The following is a 22,104-nucleotide window of genomic DNA, read 5'->3' as shown; positions in this document are numbered from 1 at the left end:
CCTTAAAAAAATCTTCAATGCTAAAATTACACTTCTAAATTGAATCAAAAGCAAAAAAAAATGCGAAGTGTTCTTCTTTAACTGAATTAAATTCCACATTGAATAATGTAATCTGTTTTTTGTAGATGCTATGTCTCATCTGACACAATTAGATGACTATTTACTAATGACCACAGTGCCAATATCTTCTGGTTATTTTATAAGCAAGTTAATGTGATATTTTGGTCATATCACCAGAATATGTTTGGGTTCTTTATCTCTGAAAAATATTTAAATTTGGAAACAAAAGCAGATTTATCAAGCTAATGAAGCTTAAGCTTTAGAGCCTTTCACTTAAGCTTTTTCCAAAGCCTTGTGAGGGGCCCTACTTTTTTATTTACATGGTTATTTCATATTCTTTTCCTTAAAGAGGCCCTTCTCCAAACTGTGGGAAATTCAGGTCTTATAAAACTTGGATTTGTTCCATCTAGACAATAAGCTCCTTGCTTCCCATTTACTAGTCTACCAACAGAACTTGGTGGACCTGGAGTCAGAAAACCTAAATTTAAGCCACAGATTTACCCCCAACAAGCTATCAGCCACTAATCTTTCTGTCCAGTTTCTGCTTATGTAAAATGGGAATGATAATATCTCCAGTTAATCTAGAGCTAAAATGAGATAATAACTGTGAAAATCTTTTGAAAATGTATAAATTCCATGCAGAGATTAGATACTATTTTCTAAAATCAGATTCTACTTAGGTATTTTTAAAATCTGAATTTTTTTGGCAGTTTAGATTCTACTCTATATACTATATATATATGTAACTCCATACTACCTGTAACTGTTTGGACTTTTTTTCAGATTGTATACAGCACCAACTATCATTTATTCAGTATCTGCCATGTGCCAGGCACATGTACAATATTTAAAAGGATATTTAATTTATTAATAGTTATTTATATAATATATAATACTTATTTCATTGTGTACCATATAGATTTATATATAAATAATACATGATTATGATTATTAACATTCATTAATTACTTATAATTAATTATAATTAAACATAGTTTAAATTTCATAACCCATTGTAGCACCTGTTCCTGTCTCCCTGAGAATAGGGCTCAGGCAGTGTAGGTTCCTTGCCCAAAGTCATACAGCTATGGGTAGCACTGCCCAAATTCAAACTCAGGTCTTTGACTCCAAAGTTTAGGCTACAGAAGTGTTACTTGGCTCAGGGCTATTCCCTGATATAAGTAAGCACATAGTTGTACAATCCTGGAGAAAAGATAGTGGGTGTAAGTCTAAAATGTAAATTTTATTGAGTTAAATAACAAGATAAATTCAATTTTTAAAACATAAAGCTATTTTATAATTTCTTCTTAAAGGAAACTATAATATTTTATAATTGTTGTTTGTAAGTTCTGTAAAAGCATATTTTATACCCTTCTACAGATTGTTTTGCCTACGCCTTTCTACTTTTTAATTCTTGTGCGATGCTTCAGAAATGAGAAAACATGATCATAAATATGATTTTATTAATAGTTCAGTCATGCCCAAATAAGAACAGTTTCTTTATATTTCTAAGTACATAGGCTAGAAATATTCCCTCATTCTAATATGGGATGGAGAAATAATGTAAATTCATTTATGATATAAATAGATGGGAAAAAACTGTCAATTATTCTTACCAAAATGTGTGTATCACTCACCATAAAGTATTTGTTCATTTTACGTATACATTTTATTAAAATGCAAGATTTTCACTGCAATGTTACTTCATTTTAATTTTAGAAAAATAGAAATGTTTCACAACATTCTATATATTTCAGATCTAAAAAAAGTGCAGTAAATGCAAATAGCAGCTGCAAGATGTTGGAGACTCCCAAAAGTTTAGCAATGGAAGAAAAAATTTGTATTAATAGCTAGGGCATTTAGAGATGGTATCTTGAATTCTCAAAGAACTGTGGTTTTCTTATATAATGATTAAATTCTAATTTGGTTTGACTGTAAATTCCAGTAAGAGAAGTAATAGTTAATGCTTTGATTACTGATCATTAGGGATCTTATCCTGGGAATTAATCAGAACATTTTACACAGAAAGGAAACCTATAGGAGTTTTAGTTAGGATTCTCAGCTGGCCTTATATTGCAGAAAGAATATAAGACACAGAATAAGAATCTAGTCCATTACATGTGAATGGTAAAGCTTACCAAAAATGCAGTGTTCTTTCCCATCCCATGAAGACATTTTTTTTTTTCATTGAACTTTTAAACACCCAACCCACTGAGATAAGGAAGCCCTGTTTGCCACAACTCCCAAACCAATCTTCTCTTACAGGAATTCTCATCATCTGTGCCTTCAAATTAGAGGGAAATTGATGCTTTTCAACAGATGTCCATCTTTGTGCTCAAAGTCCACTCTCAACAAATCTCAATTCAAATCTCATGCTATTTTAAAAATCAGGTTTTAGTTACTTAATCTCCCTCTGAATTGATAATACAAAAATGTGTGTATGTGTGGGGGCAATTTAGATTTTATCAATAGTGTCATCAACATTCTGCTCAACTATTGGTATTCCCACACTTTAAAGAAAAAAAATCTTTAAAAATAAAAACATAAATAAAAATGAAGCACCCAACTCAAAAATCATGCCATATATCCCACCATTAGGCACCTCATTATTGGTGTCCCCCCCCCCTTGACTTGGTCTCTCCACCCCATTGCCAATGTCAACGAACAGAAAAAATTGAGGTCAAACATTGGCAATTGGATGGTTTCTGTAGGATCAACATTTCTTACCCCAATTCATGCAGAACATACCCCATAAACCACTGTTCCAAGGTTGCCTCTACATGGGGGATTCTCCTACCCCAAACACCTAGGCCTACCTGTCTGCCACTTAGAGAGGGAAGAGTGGTGGATTGTGCTGCAACTGGCAATGGAGTACACATGCTCCTTTCCTGCTGGAGGCCACTTATACAACCCCATGCCAGCTGTGGGTCATTCTGGGGGACGGGCATATCTTGGATCTGCTGATCACACCTGGCCCATGGTGTGCAGCAATCGCCAGACAGTCTGGCAGGTTGGAGAGTAATCCCACGCTGGCCCCTTTCCCAGGGGGCTTGGCAGGAGTGATCCTGTGGGAGAAGGAATCTCCATTTTCTGGGAGAAAGAGGAGCGCTGTAGCAATACTTTCACTTTATCATTTTTCTACTCTTGATTTTTTTTTCACTCTGGGTAATGCACTTAAAACAACCATCAGAAAATTAGTTCGAACTCTTTGTAATGAAACAGTATCAATATCATATGAAGCTAATGGGTCACGATTTTTTCACACAATGCAGCATTCATACTACACTATACGCTCTGTAAGTAGGGCATTATACTCTAGTCCACTTGGAAGTTGATGGCAGAGGTCAGTGGTTCCTCCCTAAATTTTATGTAAATGAAAGGTAAAATGGTGCTAAATTTAATGTATATGTAATGAACCAGAGAAGTGTGATTAATTTAGTGTAAGATTTCTGTATATTCCATTCATCATACTTCCATGATGATTTATTTAGAAGTTTGTTTGTGTTCTAATTTGTCCAATAGCCCAATGGCATTGGAAATATTCAAATTAGTCAAAACCAAGTGTTCGAGATTTTTGAAACACATACTGTTTCACCAAAATATAAATAAATCAAATATAAATAAGCATAAAGAAAATGCAATCTAAAGTATAATGAACCTACTCTGATTATAAACAAACCTGACCACATAACACACAAACAGGGCTTCTAAATAACTGTTTGTATTTTATGTTTTCATTGACACATATACCAGAGTATATTAAGCATACTATTTTCTTATTAGATCCTTTGAATATGGATTTTTAGGACTAAGTATGTAGTTTTTGACATTCAGTGAAGTAAAAGAATGAATCAGAGGTCCAGTATAGAATGCATCATCCATTGGTTCTAGATTTAACATATGAAATCTTAAAAGAAGAACTGAAATGCTATAAAGGTCTTTGTTTAGTTTGGCATTGCTTTTTCCAGAAATTCACAAGTTAAAAAAAATGTTTCTTTGGTTATTAGATAGCACTAACCAAGCATCCAGAAACATTTTTTTAAACTCAAATCTTATCAAAACTATCATTTTGATTTGGGAATCCACTTTGGATTTTCCACAATGATGTAGAGGTAGGCTTTGTCAATTACCTTACTGTCTAAATCTAGTAAGGTTTCAGGGTGTGTTGGTTTAAGAAAAAAGTTTAGAAAATGTGGGAATGAGGGGACAGAAAAGAACACATTACACAATTTAGATCTATTAATAGGATGCACATACAATTACTTAGGCAATTAGTCACTCAGAGTGAGAGCTGTTAGTATTCATGATGGAAAAAGTACACAAATAATACTATAAAAGATTAGAGATTCAAGATGTTGCTCTGATGATAATATGAAGATCTGATGTTGATAAAATTTTCTCTGCACTTCAAATTTAAATAATGAAAAAATATAGATTTTAAAATTTCACTTTGTTACTTGACTTAAGTTAGTTCCAATAAAGGATTTTACAAAAGATGTTTGAGGTGAAAAAATCGAATATCACCTGCTACTAGGCACTTGCCTCCTTTAAAACTTGCTTTCTCATTTCAGAAAACTGATAAATTCTTCTAGATACCCCAGAGACATAAAATCTTTCAGATATTTTAAAGCCAATATAACATATTAATCCATGGGCTCTTCCCTAAATGTATTCTTTGGTCTCATATGGCCTGCCTGGTGCCTTGTTTAGTGATTAGAATAAAACCATTTCAGTGTTTCAAAAATGTAATAAGTTGCTTAGGTAAAGCCTATCACTCAGATTCATTTGTTTGTTTTGGCTTTCTCTCACCTTGAATCTCTTTCATGTCGTTACTCTGTAAGATGGGGTGGTGTATCAAATTTGCTCAGTCAGAATTGGGACATGAGTCTCATTCTGAAGCACACCACTGCTTCTCAGATTACCATCCTGCTACAATGAAGGAGATGTGAAGATGTAGCTGACCTTCAAGCAGAGGTCACGCAATCTGTCCCAAAATCTATTTTAATCATAACAATGGACAAACAAAAATAATGAGAAGAAAGAAGAAACAAAATGAAAAGTTTCACCTTAACTTTCCCAGCATTTTCATCATCTTCCTTTTTTTCTTCAAATTCAAAGGCAACAGTCATGCGTTGTTGTCTCTGCTCTTCCCACAGTGTAGGGTTAAAGCTGTCACTGTCTGACTGGAAATCTATAGTTAGATTCCAAAGTATTATTGCTTTTTTTTTACATGAAGTGTTATTAATAGAGCTCAGTACACTATGCAAAAAATGGCAATAGGTACTACAAACAAGTACAAAAATTTAAAAAAGGGGAAAATAAAGAGAAAGAAAGAAGGAAAGAAAGGAAAAAAGAAGGAAAGAAAGAGAAGAGAGGGAATAAAATTCCCTTGATATTTGTTTACATGGTTTTTTTACATCTCAATTCAAATTCATCTTTCCTAATACATATTAATTATATATTGGGATTGGGAAGTTTTCTAGTGTGGAGAACAGGCTCTCCAAAGGATAATAATAATAATAATAATAATGAGAGCTGGACTACACATTTTAAAACATTATTTTTTAAAATCTTCACACTAGCACACCAGTGGTAGTACTAATATATCCTCAGTTTGTTAATGAGAAAACTCTAGGTGAGTTTTAAGAGATTTGCTCAAAGTTTTACAGCTTCTCTGCGTCAATGCAGGATTGTATTCCATGTCTGTGTGAGTACAGAGCCCATACCCATATCTGCAGCCACTAAACTCTATCAGGATTTTATAAAAGATACTACATAACATTGGCTTTTCAGTAAAATGTATGAGATTGCAAGCTTTTCTTTTTAGTGTATGTATGTGGAGGGGGGGGTAATGGAGGGGAGCTTGTTTTTAGGATAACTTTAAAATTATGGTCTAAAAACTGGTCTAAATATGTCTCAAATGAACAAGGAAAATAAGTGGCTTATAAATCTTTAATTTATATCAAAATGTAGGGTAATAGTAATATCTTCCTTACCAACATTAATTGTGAAGATCACATGAAAACACAATACAAGTACTTAGTTTAGGCTAAATTCTTTCCCAAAAGATGCCCTTTATCATATATTTCCTTCTTTGTTGCAAGGGATTCTGAAAATTCATTTATTATACTTCTGCCTGAAAAGCCAAAGGGTGACTTACTTAAAGTTCAAGAAAATTTTTCTATTACCAACTCGTCTTTCCTCAAAGGAAAACAGAACAAAACAAAACCAGGCTAATTCCTTAACATCATACACCTTGCCTGACTAGATCTACCTCACTCCCTGCAATAAATGAGGGATTTAATCTGCTAGACAGTATCTCAGAAATGACTAGCAAATCTGAGACTCTTCACTTTTCCCTACGTTTTTTTGGAAATGAAATATTTTGGTAATCAAGGGATACTAATATGAAAATATAAGTAAAGTTGTACGAATAAAAACAATCCTTCCTTAAGGTTTTTCTTATAGTATATGTAAACATGGTGCCTTCTCTTGCATAAATTCAAAAGATCAATTTTACTGAAGTCTGAAAAAAAAAAGAAAAGTCTTTCCTTTTCCTACTTTTGTAAGTCAAAATGTGAATAAAAATATTCTAAAGTATCCCAAAATGATTCACTTATATTTATAAGTCATAAAGACTAAAGGTGTTTATTATAATTATCCCTGAAAATAGATCCATAAACAGATAGTTGCTTTTAAAAGATGCTCTCATTCAAGTCAACTGGGTGGATTTAGTCCATGGGTGCATTAAAGTGGGTTTACTCTTCTAAGAATTACCATTACTGTAAGACTGTAGAAAATATGTGTGGCAGCCTGTTCTGGCTTGGGCTAAGGAGCCTATGCAGAGTTCCAAATGGTAAAGGACAAATCTCTTTTATAAAAATTTTATGAAATTTGTCATCATAAAGGATAGAAGATTTAATTTAAAAAAAAAGGGGGGGCGCCTGGGTGGCTCAGTTGGTTAAGCAACTGCCTTCGGCTCAGGTCATGATCCTAGAGTCCCTGGATGAGTCCCGCATCGGGCTCCCTGCTAGGCAGGGAGTCTGCTTCTCCCTCTGACCCTCCCCCCTCTCATGTGCTCTCTCTCTCATTCTCTCTCTCTCAAATAAATAAATAAAATCTTTAAAAAAAATTTAAAAAATTAAAAAAACGGTTTAGGTTTTCAACAAGTATTTCTATCAGAGCTACTGACATCCTTTAGAGCAATTCAACCTGAAAGACAAAGAATGGTCATTATTTTCAAGTCATCTCTTTATGGTTGACTCTTAACATGAAATAATTTGAGGCCAGGGATCACTGGGCAAAATGTTTAAATTGTGTCCATGAAATTGGTGAACACAGAAAATAAAACAGTTCGTTGAACCTTCCTTAAGGTCTGACTCTTCTTAGCTCATTTCAGTTAGCTGGATATTACATTTAGTGAACTAGTCCTATGTCTTGCAATCCACTAAGAGAAGTTGTTCCTAAAAACAAACATTTTCACGTAAAATGTAAAGAGGGAGAGTTACATTTTTGGAATCTTATTTAAAACATTATAGTGCACGTTGATTTTGTATCCTGCAACTTTACTGAGTTCATTTATCAGTTCTAGCAGTTTTCTGGTGGAGTCTTTCAAGTTTTCTATATAGAGTATCATGTCCTCTGCAAATAGTGAAAGTTTGACTTCTTCCTTGTTGATTATGGAAGGTAAGATTTAAGCTTAGGGTTAACTCCTGGATGATTTGTATGTGTCATGTGATTATTTTTATAGCCTTGCCCATGGGCCAGGATTCCTGTCTAGAGATCAGAATAAAACTAATCCCTTTTATTCATTATCATATAAGCATAGGAGAAATTTTTACTGACAATTTACCTTCATCACCACGAGGTTGCTGGGGAAACATGTAGTTAGTCAATACTCTTTGCTTTGTTTCTGGATGGGCTTCAGTTTGTAAAGGGATAAGGGCTTTGGACTAGAAGCAAAGAACATATAAATTAGATTAATAAGATAGCAAATATTAAGAATATTACTTTTATAGAAGATAGTGGTCAATAGTCTGGCCTCACTGAGCTGAATGAACAATTAAAAGAAAGGCAAGGAAAAAAGTAATGACATAAGAAAGGATTTCATGAAATAAGACTATTGCTGAGGAATATTCTCAAATTCTAAGGTCTTCATGCTGAGAGTCTCTTTTTCTCTAGTATACTCTTTTACAAAACCTATTCATCTTCACTGGCAATGTCAGTTTTAATCTTAAAGAGAGCAAGATGTATTAAATTGTTTCAAATAAGTGAGTTTTGGTGTGGTTCTATATGCTCATTCATTTTCACAAGCTGCTGCCCTAAAAAGACAAATGGAAATTGCTATCACATTCATGCCATTGCAAGATCATCTATGAATTTAATTAGGTTAAAACATAAGCATTTTTTAAGAGATATTTTTGTAACCAAAGACAGAGTCTACATAAAAATAAACAGTTGTACTTTTTGTGTCTGCTCTATCAACAATATATTTCTTATGGATAGTAATATTCCATTCTTTATTATTAATTTGATTTTAGAAATATTATTTCTGAAGGGTGTTTTAGAACTCTGATATTATATGCTATATATATAAATATACTATCTATGTAAATATATTGGAAATGATGATACCTAATGTTTAAAAAATCCACTTATTTCATGACATTTATCAACAGGAGTGAAGCACAAAGGGGATTTGGGATACCAACTTGTCTCATGAAACTGAGTCAGAAACACATTAAATCACTGTTCTAAATAAAAGTTAAATGATGCAGTCACTGTTCAGTTCATTCTCCCACAAGAATAATAAATCATGATATTAGTGGATGTTTTTTCATAATGCAAGACTGTAGCATTGACTGATCCATTAGCATAGCTCACATTGAATCCAAAAATGATTTATTTATAATGATATATTAATGCCTTGAAAAATCTATAGTTCATTGATAAAATTTGAATTTGAATGACAATCTAACTTTTTTACTCAGCAGATGGAAGTAAGTGCTATAATGACTGTAGGAATACAAACATTCTAGCACTTACATTTTGTAGAGATTTATTTTATTTTTTCACAAAAGTAGCCCAATACCTAGAAGTCTGAACAATTCATTTACCAATAATGCTGCTTTTATGCTCAGGAAATAATGATAAGAAACTAAATTCAAGATGATTTGTTTTCATTTGGCTATTCATATTTGGGAATAGGTGTTTCAAAATTTTAGGATTATAAGAAAAAAGTAAAAAAGACTAATAAACTATGTCAAAATTGTCTATCACCAGTTTTTCTCTGGTGGCAAATCAGATGTCTTCAACTGTTTCTTGTTATTTTCCTTATTAAAGTTATTCATTAACACTCAATTACTGATTCACTTATAATCTACTTTTATGAGTATAAAAAATAATACCAAACCAATTTCACAGAAAGTACTGACAGCAGTTGCAAAAAATATCTGAAAACTTCTTGTATTAAGTTTTAGAATTAAGTTGATTATAATTAACAGTATAAAAAAACATGTAAGATAATAATTCCCTCTGTGGGAACTGTGTTAATGATTTTTTCTTTACCTTCAGAGATATAATTAGAGAATGTCCCCTGAGGACATACATGTACTACTTAGAAATCAAAAGGTATGAAAATGATCATTTTGTGTGTTAGATCTCTGAGAATGAAGTAGATGTTAAATCAAAGTATTTAAAGAAGGTGGGGATTATAGGACTCAATATATTGTCTGTAGCAATGAAATACATACTTGAATTGCTATCGTTACAAAAATCTCTCTTCTAGAAGATAAAGAATCTATATTTTGTAATAATTGTCAAGGGTATCTATTGGGAATAAGTTAGTAATTCAAAGTTTTAATTAGATTTTATCTTAATAAATAAAATAAATCAGGTAATAAAAGTTTTTACCTGATTGTCAGAAAGCCACAAAGCTGCAAGCTCTTTAAGTTTGGTAAATGAGAATGGTAAATTCTTCAATCTGCAAAAACAAGAAAATTCTAATAGCAGGGGTGAAGATGGATATAGTTCATTTTTATGAAGAATTATTTAAAATAATGTAACTTGTTCATTTCATTCTTCTCTCCAATTCTTTCTCTTCAGTAGTCTGAGCAATCTTTAAAAAGTGAAAATTTCCTGCTTACAACCTTGAAATGCTTCCTATTATATCTAGGATAAAATCCAAAATTGTTAATATGCCTTGTCAAATGTTACAAGATCTGGCCCCCTGGGCCTCTCCAGAAACTTCTGCGACTCTTTTCCTGACTTAAGTCTTCCCAGTGCCACTGACAGGCCTTCTATTAGCCCACTATGAGGATTAGCCAAACTTTTCTCTCTGTCTGAAATATTCTTTCTCCCCAACTTCACTAAACTAAATCCCACATGTCCTTTAGTTCTCACCTTGAATGTCATTGTCTCAAAGAGGCTTTTCCTGACTCTTCATTTAAAGTACTTTCCCCAATGTAGTCTCAAAGCACCTTATATTTTCTTTGATGGAACATACCATAGTTTATAGTTATATATTTATTTTTGTGATTACTTTTTTTACTGGCTGATATCCCCACAAAACTGTTGCCTCAGTGATGGGAAGGGGTCATGTCTGTCACACTGCTAAAGGTATCTACAGCTCCCAATGTTACGTTGACTCCCGAAAGTGTGTCCTTTTGTTCTCTCACCCTTTGTATATTGTGTAGTAAATATTCCAAGAGGGAATCTTAAAAAATGCATTTTGACGTACATGAAGTTTGGCATCAGCTTTGGTATTCAGTCGAAATGATCTAGTTTTGGCTTCAGCCTTTGGAGGACCAAATCGCCAAATGCCTATTTAAACATGCTATCTGATATCCCTGAGATTGTGCATGATGAATGAATTGTGATTACATAGGTTACCATCATAACTACTCAGCAAAGTGCTAATACAATCAAGGCATGCTGATGGATTTATTGTTAATTTCTGCATATTCACTTTTGAATATAGATACACATTTTAGATAGAACTTGGAATAAAAATTTCAGGAACTCTTTCAGCCAACTGATGAGTACATATATTTTGATAATGGAAATGGAAAATGTTACAATAATTCATAAAGATTATGGAAGTAGTTTAATGTGTAAAAGCAGTTAAACATTTTCAAATAATTTAATAAGTATGAAAAGATATTGACAGCCAATACAAATATCAACAGTGTGTGTTAACCAGATAACTTTGGGAAGAATATAATAACCTCTCTGAGCTCATAAATATTTATAAAACATAAATAAGAATATAAAGAGTAACAGAAACTAACATATCATAATTCTCTTTTTATAGAGTAATTTGTTATATTAGTATTTATAACATGAAACCAAATTACATAAAAACTGTTTGTAGTTTTTAGTTATTTAATTCCATTTAAGCCAGGAATTATGAAGTAAGGTCTTATGGGAAGAATTTCTCACATTGTATGGAGGTGAATTAAAAGCAGAATATCAATTCTGCCACCTCAAAATTACATGAGATTTCCAGAATCATATCAATAAATGTATGATAAATCATCATCAATTCAGTTATAAATATTGAGTATAAAGAAAAGAAAGAAACTGTTAGAGAAGGATGAGTTACACTCATTTCTCCTTGCTTCCAGTAACCTGCATTGAAAGTGAGCCTCTGTTTAATATCACAAATGTGCAATAAATTGACCATAGAAGCAATCTTGCATTTGACAGTGCAAAGGAATAATTGTTCCTAAACTATAATACCAAACTTTTAAAATCTATCCCATTATAAATATGAAATTGTGATAGTCAAGACATTTGGATAACATCTCATATTTAATATTTTATCCAGGCAGTTCTTTCTCTGATAGTAATATTCAATTTTGGCCTCAGCTTTGGCTGAATATTAATTTTAACTGTAGGCTAAGATGCACTGATTAATTCATTAATTAAAAAATATTAATTTGGCTCTATACTATGTTCCAGTCACTGTACTAGGAGAGAAATTAAGTTCCTGATATTGCGAGATTCTCAATGTCTTACTCATATCTTTTACTCTAGCATCTAGCAATATGTCTGTCCCATGGTAGTTACTGAAGTATCCTTTATTTGTTGAATAAATAACTTCATTAGTAGCCCTTCTACTTTCTTACACCATACCCAAAAATGAACTCAAAATGGATCAAAGACTTAAATGTGAGGCCTGAAACCATTAAACTCCTAGAAGAAAACAGGCAGTAATTTCCTTGACATCAGCTATAGAAACATTTTTCTAAATAGTGTCCTCAGGCAAGAGAAACAAAAGCACAATTAAACTATTGGGACTACACCAAAATAAAAAACTTCTGCACAGTGAAAGAAACCATCAACAAAACAAAAAAAGCAGCCTACTGAACGGAAGAAGATATTTGCAAATGATATACCTGATAAGGGGTTAATATCAAAAATATATAAAATATATAAAGAACTTCAACAACTCAACACCCAAGTACTAGGAGTACTTCTAATTATGGGTCATTTTAAATATTTGATAAGCATATTTTCTATATCATCATGCAGATTATTAATGAATAAAAGTTGAGTGGACTAAGAATTTAAGAGACTTCTATAACTCATCATGAAAACCTCCCACCAAGTTAACAGTAATGGAGTTTAGTTCTGTTGGGGATTGTAATGGAATCTACTGAGAATCCATCTTCTTATGATATCTCCATGACCATATTTCCTAACCTTATTCATAAGAATATTAATTAGAACATTTTGAAAAATGTTTTGCTGAAAGTTAGCAACATTCAACGCATTTCCCTCATTTTCCTGTCTGGTGACTCAGTCAAAACAGGAGATGAGGTTGGTTTGATATGACTTACTCTTGTACCAAGCTGTGAAGCTTCCTTGTCATCTTGATTTTAAGAACGAAATCCCAAACCTTTTAATAAAATGTTTTATTCTCTTACGTGGGAGTATTATTGAATTACTAAGAGAATAGTCTTTGAAAGCCACATTATTATTATGATTTGTCTTAAACAAACGAGAACTCGTACACTTATCTTGAAACTTACAGATCTGAATATTCTTAATGATCCATAAAAGTCATCTTTGACAGTTTTGTTCAGTCTCTCAGTTTCTTGTTCTATCATTTGTCTGACTGAAACTTATTGAAAACAGAGTTCATACATTCTATTCTGTAATCACTTTGTCTACTTAGCAGTTCTCTTCAGTCAATATTTATTTTTATCCTTTCTTATTTGAGAACAATTGTGGAAAAAAGATGAATTCAGTTTCGCTTTTTCTTTTTGCCTATCCACCACTATAACACCTTTGTCACAAGAAGAGCACCTACCTTTTCTTTCTTTCTTTCTTTCTTTTTTTTTGTCCTGCTTTGAACATGACTAAATAACCATTTGGTTGTCCTTACAATAATGTACAAACTTTATGACTTTTGAGTATTAGCTAATTGGCAATATTCTTACCAGGATTCTGGTGGTGTTGACAACACACCCATTGCCCAGTTAATTTACTGGAGACATAAATGTGTACATGAAAACATATATATATGCATACATACATACATACATACTTATATACATGATTTTAATTAATACATTTTGTAGCTTTTTATTATAATTTTTTCAGGTCTTCATAATATTATGCTTTCTGCATATAGGATGGTTTGGTATATAAATTTGGGTGTATAAATTTTATATAATTTAAACACACAACATAATATATGATCTGAATTTAATCAAATAATAAAATTCAGAAATATCAGTTTATAAATAATTTAGCTTCTGCCATTTTCTCAATAAAACATTGATCTGCATTCTATATACTTCATAAGACACAGAAAATGTTTCTAAAATAATTAACAAGAAACAATAGTTTGCTTTCAGTAAATAATTAATATGTGATTGTGAAATGTTGCAGAAATACCTGTTGTCACTCAAATTTAAGACTCTTAGCTTCTGCATCTGTCCAATCTCTTCAGGAAGAAATTCCAGTTTATTGGAACGTAGAGACATTACTGTTACATTCTTACAGCTTCCAATCTATGGGTAACAAAAGAAAGTAAGTAAAGAAATACACGGTAAACTATTTTTATATTAATTTTTAATATTAAAATAACTTAATTTACAGATTTCCTTATCACTTTTAAGACTCTCTTAATATGTCTACTGCTTTATTTTTTATAATCTCTCTTTAAAATATGTGTATATATTATATATATTTTCCTTTAGATGTTAAGACAACATATATCTCATATTCTTTTGCATATTAGGAAGAATTTTCTTTATAATTTTATTATTAGAATGCTCATTAGCTTCATTGTTTTCATAAATAACATTGTTTTTACAGTCCATCCAAGTAAGTACTAATATATTTATGTTTCTAATAGATCACTCAAACACAAAAGATAAAATATTGTTGACATTTTCATAGCCAAGTTAGTTTTATTTCGTGTTACAATGATACTTCTCATGTTTATTCATAACTTTTGGCTCTAAAATAATGACATATTGACTATTGTTCCTTCATTGTGGAAATGTTTAGTAGAAAATGCTAAATTGAAAATATACTTCACATTTTTTTCTTGACAATAAATAAAAATTCCACTTAGAAATAAAAACTAACCTTTTGGTGAATTCTAAAATAAAAATAATATTATCACACCACATGATACTTTAAAAAAAGCTATTTACATTAAAAATCTTTCACTTCAGAAATGGAAATGTAATTATCCCAGAATGTTACTTATTATTGTTCATAAAAGCAAAATATTTAAATTAAATTACTTAAAATTATATTCCTTAGCATTGATTAACTTACAATATTTTATTACTTTTCTTTGCAAGTAATGTTTAAGTAAAATGGATTTTCTGGGTCAAAGAACTTATCACTTATTATTTAAAAAAGAATAATTAACACATACATATGTAGATGTTTCCTATATACATTGACAGCTCAACTCACGAATCTATGTTGTCATTGCACCTGTTAAGACTTAATCCCAAAACATATTCATTAAAAGTTAATTAACAGAAACAAGTTTATTCCTCACTTCTCGGGGTAATTCTGGAAGGAAATTCTCATCGACTGCTAATGTTCGAAGACTATGAAGGTAGCCAATAGTAGAAGGTAGAGACTCCAGTTCATTACAGCTGCAGTCAAATTCTTCCAATAAAGATAAACTGAAAAGTTAAATACATTAGTTAGACATATTAAAAGGCAAAATGGAGAAAGAGCTTTTAAAAAGCCACATATCCAAGTTCACTGAACAAAAAACCTTATTCATCTAGTGACAACAGTATCATATAAATTATTTTATCAGTTCAGCCAAGTGGTTCAATACCATTTAATGAGTGGTTCAATTTAGTAAAATAAATATGGCTTATTTTTTCCCTTTCTAAACTCCCCTGCCATTTAACTGAGCCATTGAAAATGACAGAAGGTTTTGTTTGTTTGTTTTTATACAACTAAAGTGCCATTTATAGCCTCATGTTCATAATGCATATCTTTGGAATGGACGCATATAACTGGCATTGCAGAGGTATGTGGAGGGCAGATCCACAAAAGGGAAGATAAAGGGGGCAAAGCATTAACAACAAATCATTACAGTTTAGGTATTTTACTAAGCATTTTAAAGATAGAAATAACTAATCTTTACCTTATGACAACTCTATAATATAGTTATTATTTTTAAACCCATTTTACAGATAAGGAAATCGAGGTCTTCAGAGGCTAAATAACTTGCCCAAGGCCACACAAAGTAGGAAAGCTGCACACAGTATGCCTCCTCTGTATTTTCCTGCCTCTTAGTCAGGGCGTCTGTAGCAGAGGTTACGGACAGGGCTCATTTCAGCCTGCAGATATGTTTGGTTTGGTTTACATAGTATTTTATTTTGTTTTTTTAAAGACTGATTTATTCATTTTAGAGGGAGAGAGAGCAGTGGGGAGGAGCAGATGGAGCGAATCTCAAGTAGACTCTACACTGAGTGCAGAGCCTGATGCAGGGCTCAATCTCACGACCCTGAGATCATGACCTGAGCCGAAACCAAGGGTCAGATGCTTAACTGACTGAACCACCCGGGCACCCCTACATAGTATTTTAAAGCGTGGTAAACTCTACATAATGACCTAGGCTTTTGGTGCCTCTTGAAAGAGGGAAATCTGGCAATCCCGGGCTGTGATTCTTCCATGATGAGCAACAGAAACGGAGTAATGGGCGCTGCCTTCTCATGAACACAGTTCTGTAGTTTTTCACAATCCTTACTTCTCCATGTATAGCCAGTTTTAACCCAGACTTAGAACCAGAAATTGTATAAATGCACATTTCATGTTTTCACCAGGGTACAAGACATTTCAATATCTGGTTTGAGGTAGCTGAGAAAGAAAGACGGCCTGTCACTGAGGGAGCACTATCTGTAGTTAAGTTGTCATTGATGTTGTTGTTAATATTATTACACTGCTATTACCATTCACATCATCATTATTACTGTAATAGGAAGGAACCCCCAAGTGTGAGGATCTTGCTGTTGTAAAGGGAAGAATGAATTAGAGTTAGTGGGAGTTAGAGCTGTAGCATCAGCTTCCTTTTTTTACGTCTTGGAACTAGTTGGCTGGAATGCAATTTACTGCCATCATTTAGTTAATGGGTAAACACAGAAATTAAGCATATAGGTTTTAAGTCAATTAGAATGGATTTGTGCCTCAGCTCTGTCACTTACTAGGTAGATGTGTTATCTTGGGTATCAAACAATAAAACAACGACTACAGCTCAAAAACCAAAGCTGATTTTATTTACCTACCAGGCAAAGGAACATACCAGGGAAGAAATTCACTGAGTAGTGCTCCGAAGGGGAAGAGTCAGTGCCAAGAGGGGGTGGTCACAGTGGAATACGCCCATTAAAGATTAAACATTTGCAGTATGGAGAGGGTGGAATGAATTCACAAGTCTGTGTACAGTTAAGTAAATCAAGTCCCATTAACCACGGGTCAGGAAAGAATAATTTGGTAGGTCGAGTCTGACCCTGACTAAGGTAACTCATGGTTCATGGTCCTTACCGGCTTCAACTGGTTATAACCAGATGCAGTGAAACACGGCATTCAGCTTTGAATAATATCTCGTAAGCAAATGCTGCTTTAGTGAACAATTCTCCTTTTACATAGATAAGGCATATAACTTTTTCTCTGAGCCTTAGTTTCTTTACATTTGCAAAGAGGATACTAATAATTCTGACAGCATCCAGTTGCTCTGAGTATTTTATGAAATACTGTTAAGAATTTAGCCCAGGACCTGCCATAAAATACATGCTCAGGGAATATTTTCTCTTTGTATTAGTGAACCCTGATAAATTCATTTCTAAATCCTTTGAGGCCCCCATATGCAGGGGTGGTTATGTTGCAGGGTGCCAGGCACGTATGGCTGTGTGTGCATGTGTGCGTGTGCGTGTGCGTGTGCGTGTGTGTGGTGTGTTTGTGGGGGCAGGAATCAATGTATGTGTGAAACCCAGTAACAGTTTGTTTCTAAAAAATATGTCTAGCCCAGTGCCTTACGTATATAGTGTACTTAATAAATTTGATAGAATTGAATAAACCATCTGTCAATGGTTTAGGGTAATGTACTCAGCATGTGGTCATAAAAGTACTGGAGACTTTTAAAAATAAAAATTTCAGATGTATGTTCAGAGGTAGAAGTCAAAGACTTAAACAGTTCAAATATAATGGAGGTTTCTCATTTTTCCTTTCTTTTATAAAAACATTCTTTAAAATAAAAACATGTTTTGAGGTTAATCTTGACTCACAGTAAAGCAGCCCTTACTTTGCATTGTTCTGATATGAACACATTTCAGTCATCATGGTTTCATTAAATAACATTATCCCCCCATCACCAACGCTCAAACTTCTATATATTAACTGTGAGTAACTGCATAAAACATAGATTTCACTCTTAACTCTGGGGCCCACAAATCACAGTGTAAATAGCAGATGCGCATCATGATCAGCAACTGTCACATTCCTTCTTTCTAAGGCTGTCAGCGATTTGTCCCTAGACATCTGTCATCCCATTAAAACCACAAACAGTACCTCATGCCGTTGTTTTGCCTTCTTGTCAATCAGTAGAGAGATATTGTAAGTATAATAATTTAATATTTATAGCACTATTACTGTTGGAAAATGCTCTTGGTCTCCCTAATTGTCTTGGTGATTTAAATGAAAATGTGAAAACTTGCTTTTTATCACCAAGGACAACTTCATTAACCCTGCCAATGGACCAAGGAGTTATTTCAACTTTGAAAGCCTATCTTACACAGACTTTTGAATAGGCTATCAATGCTACAGCTGGAAATCATACAATGTCTTTAGCTGAGTTTTGGAAGAAATATGACATAAAGCGTACAAATGAAAATTTGCAAGCATCATGGCAGGAAGTCACAGCAAGTGATACGCGTGCATTACAACAGAAACTTACACCACACAGTGCAAACAACTTTGCAGGGCCTGGACAAACATAACTAGAGCTACCGAAGAAATAGCTGACTGTGGGGATGTTGCCTGCCACTCTTCATGGGACCCTCCCTACGCTGCCAGAGGAACTTAGCAGCAAGCTTATTGACATAAATGAGGGAAGTGGTTGTAATGCAAAGGATGAAGACGACTTAGAGGAAGTGACACTGGTAATAAACTTCACATTAAAGGAACTCTCAGGGAGGCCCCTGGGTGGCTCAGTTGGTTAAGCGTCTGCCTTCTGCTCAGGTCATGATCCCAGGGACATGGGATTGAGCCCCATATGGGGCTCCTGACTCAGTGGGGAGCCTGCTTCTTCCTCTCCCTCTGCCTGCCGCTTCCCCTACTTGTGCTCTCTCTCTCTCTGTCAAATAAATAAATAAAATCTTAAAAAAAAAGGGACTCTCAGGAATGTCTCATGACACTGAAAGCACAAAGGATAGAAGTTTGGAAGCCTATTTAAGCTTAAAAATACAATTCACTGATGCATAGTAAAAGGCGAAAGATTTATACGATCCGAAGATAAACCAGAGTATAATTCACTGATGCATAGGAAAGACGTTCACTCTGAATTATGATTTACCATGATGAAAAGAAGGCAAGTACTGTTCAAACTAATCTTGATAACTTTTTTTTTACAAAAAGCCCACTTTAATTCTTAATGTTCCTACTGTTTACAAAGACAGTGAACTAGATGAATAATAGTTTTATTATTTTTCCATTTCCCTATACACTTATAAACAACCATAATAGTATTTAATGTTTTAAAAAAGGTTTTAAAGACCTTCAGGCAGAACTATCATAGTTTTCCCTCATTGATTATTTTTTTAAAGATTGTAATATTTATTTATTTGACAGAGAGAGAGCACAAGCAGGGGGAGTGGCAGAAGGAGGGGGAGAGGAGGAAGCAGGCTCCCAACCCATGGGGGGGGGCTCCATGGCGGACACTTAACCGACTGAGCCACCCAGGCGCCCCTCCCTCACTGATTATTAAGACTGTTGAATGGTTTCAGCTTGAATGGTTGTTTTCACAGTCCTCCACCCCTGTGCAAAGTGAGAACTTCCTGCATTGAAAAAGACAACATTTTAACTGCACTATGGGCTGTACTGAATTAATAATTTATAGTCTGGAAGAATTTTACATCTCTGGGTTATAGAGAAAGATATTAGATGCAAAATACACACTCTTCAATGATCTCTGAAATTCAAAAGATTTAAACTCATAACATTCCAGCTGACTTTGTTGATGGCAATCTTGTTAGGAATCACTTAAGGTATTTTAATACAGGATCCTCCTTGACGAAAACAGTTATATCACATTTACTCAGATTATCACTGGCTTTCAAAAGATAGAGCAAAATAAGTGAAATTGGTCACCAGAGAAAGACAAATACTGTATGATCTCACTTGTATGTGGAACCTAAAACAAAACGACAAAACAGCTCATAGATACAGAGAACCAACTGGCACTTGCCAGAAGTGGGGATAGGGGATGGGAGAAATGGGTGAATGTGGTCAAAAGGTACAGACTTCCAGTTACAAAATAAATAAGCCATGTGGATATAATGTCCTGCATGGTGACTACAGTTAACAATACTGTATGTATTGCATATTTTAAAGTTGTTAAGAGAATAGATCTTAGAAGTTCTCATCACAAGCAAAAAATTTTTTTATAACTATGTATGGTGATGAATGCTACTAGACTTACTATAGTCATCATTTCATAATATATACAAATATTGAATCATTATGTTGTACATCTGAAACTAATATAATGTTATGTCAGTTATAGCTTAATAAAAATATGTTCATTATACTTTTTGCAAAAAAAAGATAGACCAAAATTTCCTCCCTTTATTTTTAGAATTGTTATCTGTAGTCTATAATTGAACACATTAAAAGGAAAAACAAACTGCAAAGAAAGTGTAAAATACTTTAAAGCAGTGCTTCCCAAACTTCAGAGTGCCTGTGAATCACCAAGAGAACTTATTAAAATGCAAACTCAGAGTCAGCGGTTGGGGTGGGCCTAGATCCTGCATTTATAACAAGTTCATAGGTGATGTAAATGCTGCTGGTCGTAGGACCACACACTGAGTTAGTTGTAAGGATTTAAATAAAGTCCCTGCAAATATTTCTTTTTCTTTTTTTTTTTTAAAGACTTTATTTATTTATTTGAGACAGAGAGAATGAGATATAGAGAGCATGAGAGGGAGGAGGGTCAGAGGGAGAAGCAGACTCCCTGCCGAGCAGGGAGCCCGATGCGGGACTCGATCCCGGGACTCCAGGATCATGACCTGAGCCGAAGGCAGTCGCTTAACCAACTGAGCCACCCAGGCGCCCCCTGCAAATATTTCAAGAGTATCATTTAAACACACACACACACACACACACACACACACACAAAATGACACGCTCATAAAAGCTAAAATCTATATTAAATATTACAAGAGTTGTGCTCAGTAAAGCTTTGCCTTAGTTCACACGTTAGAACTACTACTAAAGTAGGCTACTGAGGGTTGTAATGCTTGAAATTAAACAAAAATAATAGTATTGACTTAATTTTCTAAAAATAGTCTCTACATTTTTCTCTAGTTTGGTCTTCATGAATTAGTTTTGGCTGGGAAGATATTACTGTATCATTAACCCTCAATTACCTAGCTAATCAGTAAGAGAGATGGTGAATATATTACATGGATAATCTGTAATTTCACTTTAACATCATTCATAACTATTAGAAACCATTAGATACTATTAAATGTTCTATTAACGTAGATGCTAACAAACATAAAAATAAATGGCTTTGGGCTTCATTTTCTTTGTTCAGTTTTAATACAATAGAAATAATGTAATTCAGTGGAAAATATTCAGACAGGCTTGGGTTCTAATTCTATTGTGACCACTTAATAGCTGAGTGACTTCTGTCTATGATTAATCCCTGTTTTCTCATCTGTAAAATTGGTTGATAATGCCTAATACTGAGAGTTTCAAAGAGGATTAAATGTATGTTAAGTCCCTGGTATATATATGACACTTCAATAAAATGACCTGTTTCAAGGTGGAGAGTACCCTGAAAAAAAATCTTGAATAATATTTCTGAAATATGTAAAAGTTATCCTGTGATATTCCCTTTTTAAAATGCATTGTTTCATATAAACAAAACCTTCTAGTAGACAAAATGTAAAACTACCTGCAATTGATTAGTAAGGCACTGGAGCTAGACAAATTTTAGATGATGTGTAGAATTTAATTGTATTTGCAAAGGTTTAGTAGAAAGGGATATATAGGCGTAAGTTGGAGATATTGTGGGTTTGGTTCCAGACCACCAAAACAAAATGAATGTCACAATAAGGTGAGTCAAATGAATATTTTGGTTTTCCTATAATATTTGGTGCATGTAAAAGTTATGTTTATACTATACTACAGTGTAATATTAAGTGTACAATAGCATTATGTCTAAAATGTTCATATTCTAATTTTTTTTTTTTTTTTTGCTATAAAATACTAACCATCATCTGAGCTTTCAGTGAGTCATAATCCTTTTGCTGTGGAGGGTCTTGGCTTGATGTT

At 33.4% G+C, this 22,104-nt stretch overlaps 1 protein-coding gene across 1 annotated transcript in view; it reads right to left on the bottom strand.

The window, feature by feature from the left end:
• Positions 1-22,104, bottom strand: part of LRRC7 (leucine rich repeat containing 7) — a 508,503-nt gene that overhangs the window by 107,059 nt on the left and 379,340 nt on the right. The window contains exons 14-19 of the mRNA XM_081818633.1: positions 15,092-15,221; positions 13,966-14,081; positions 9,973-10,042; positions 7,913-8,012; positions 5,127-5,251; positions 2,877-3,125 (exon numbers count right to left, since the gene is read on the bottom strand). Coding sequence (XP_081674759.1) covers positions 2,877-3,125; positions 5,127-5,251; positions 7,913-8,012; positions 9,973-10,042; positions 13,966-14,081; positions 15,092-15,221 — 790 coding nt within the window. The remainder of the gene's footprint in view (positions 1-2,876; positions 3,126-5,126; positions 5,252-7,912; positions 8,013-9,972; positions 10,043-13,965; positions 14,082-15,091; positions 15,222-22,104) is intronic.

The sequence above is a fragment of the Leptonychotes weddellii genome, chromosome 4 (assembly GCF_054177405.1).
Source record: "Leptonychotes weddellii isolate Sample4059 chromosome 4, ASM5417740v2, whole genome shotgun sequence".
NCBI lineage: Eukaryota > Metazoa > Chordata > Mammalia > Carnivora > Phocidae > Leptonychotes > Leptonychotes weddellii.
This window is presented reverse-complemented; position numbering and strand designations above follow the sequence as displayed.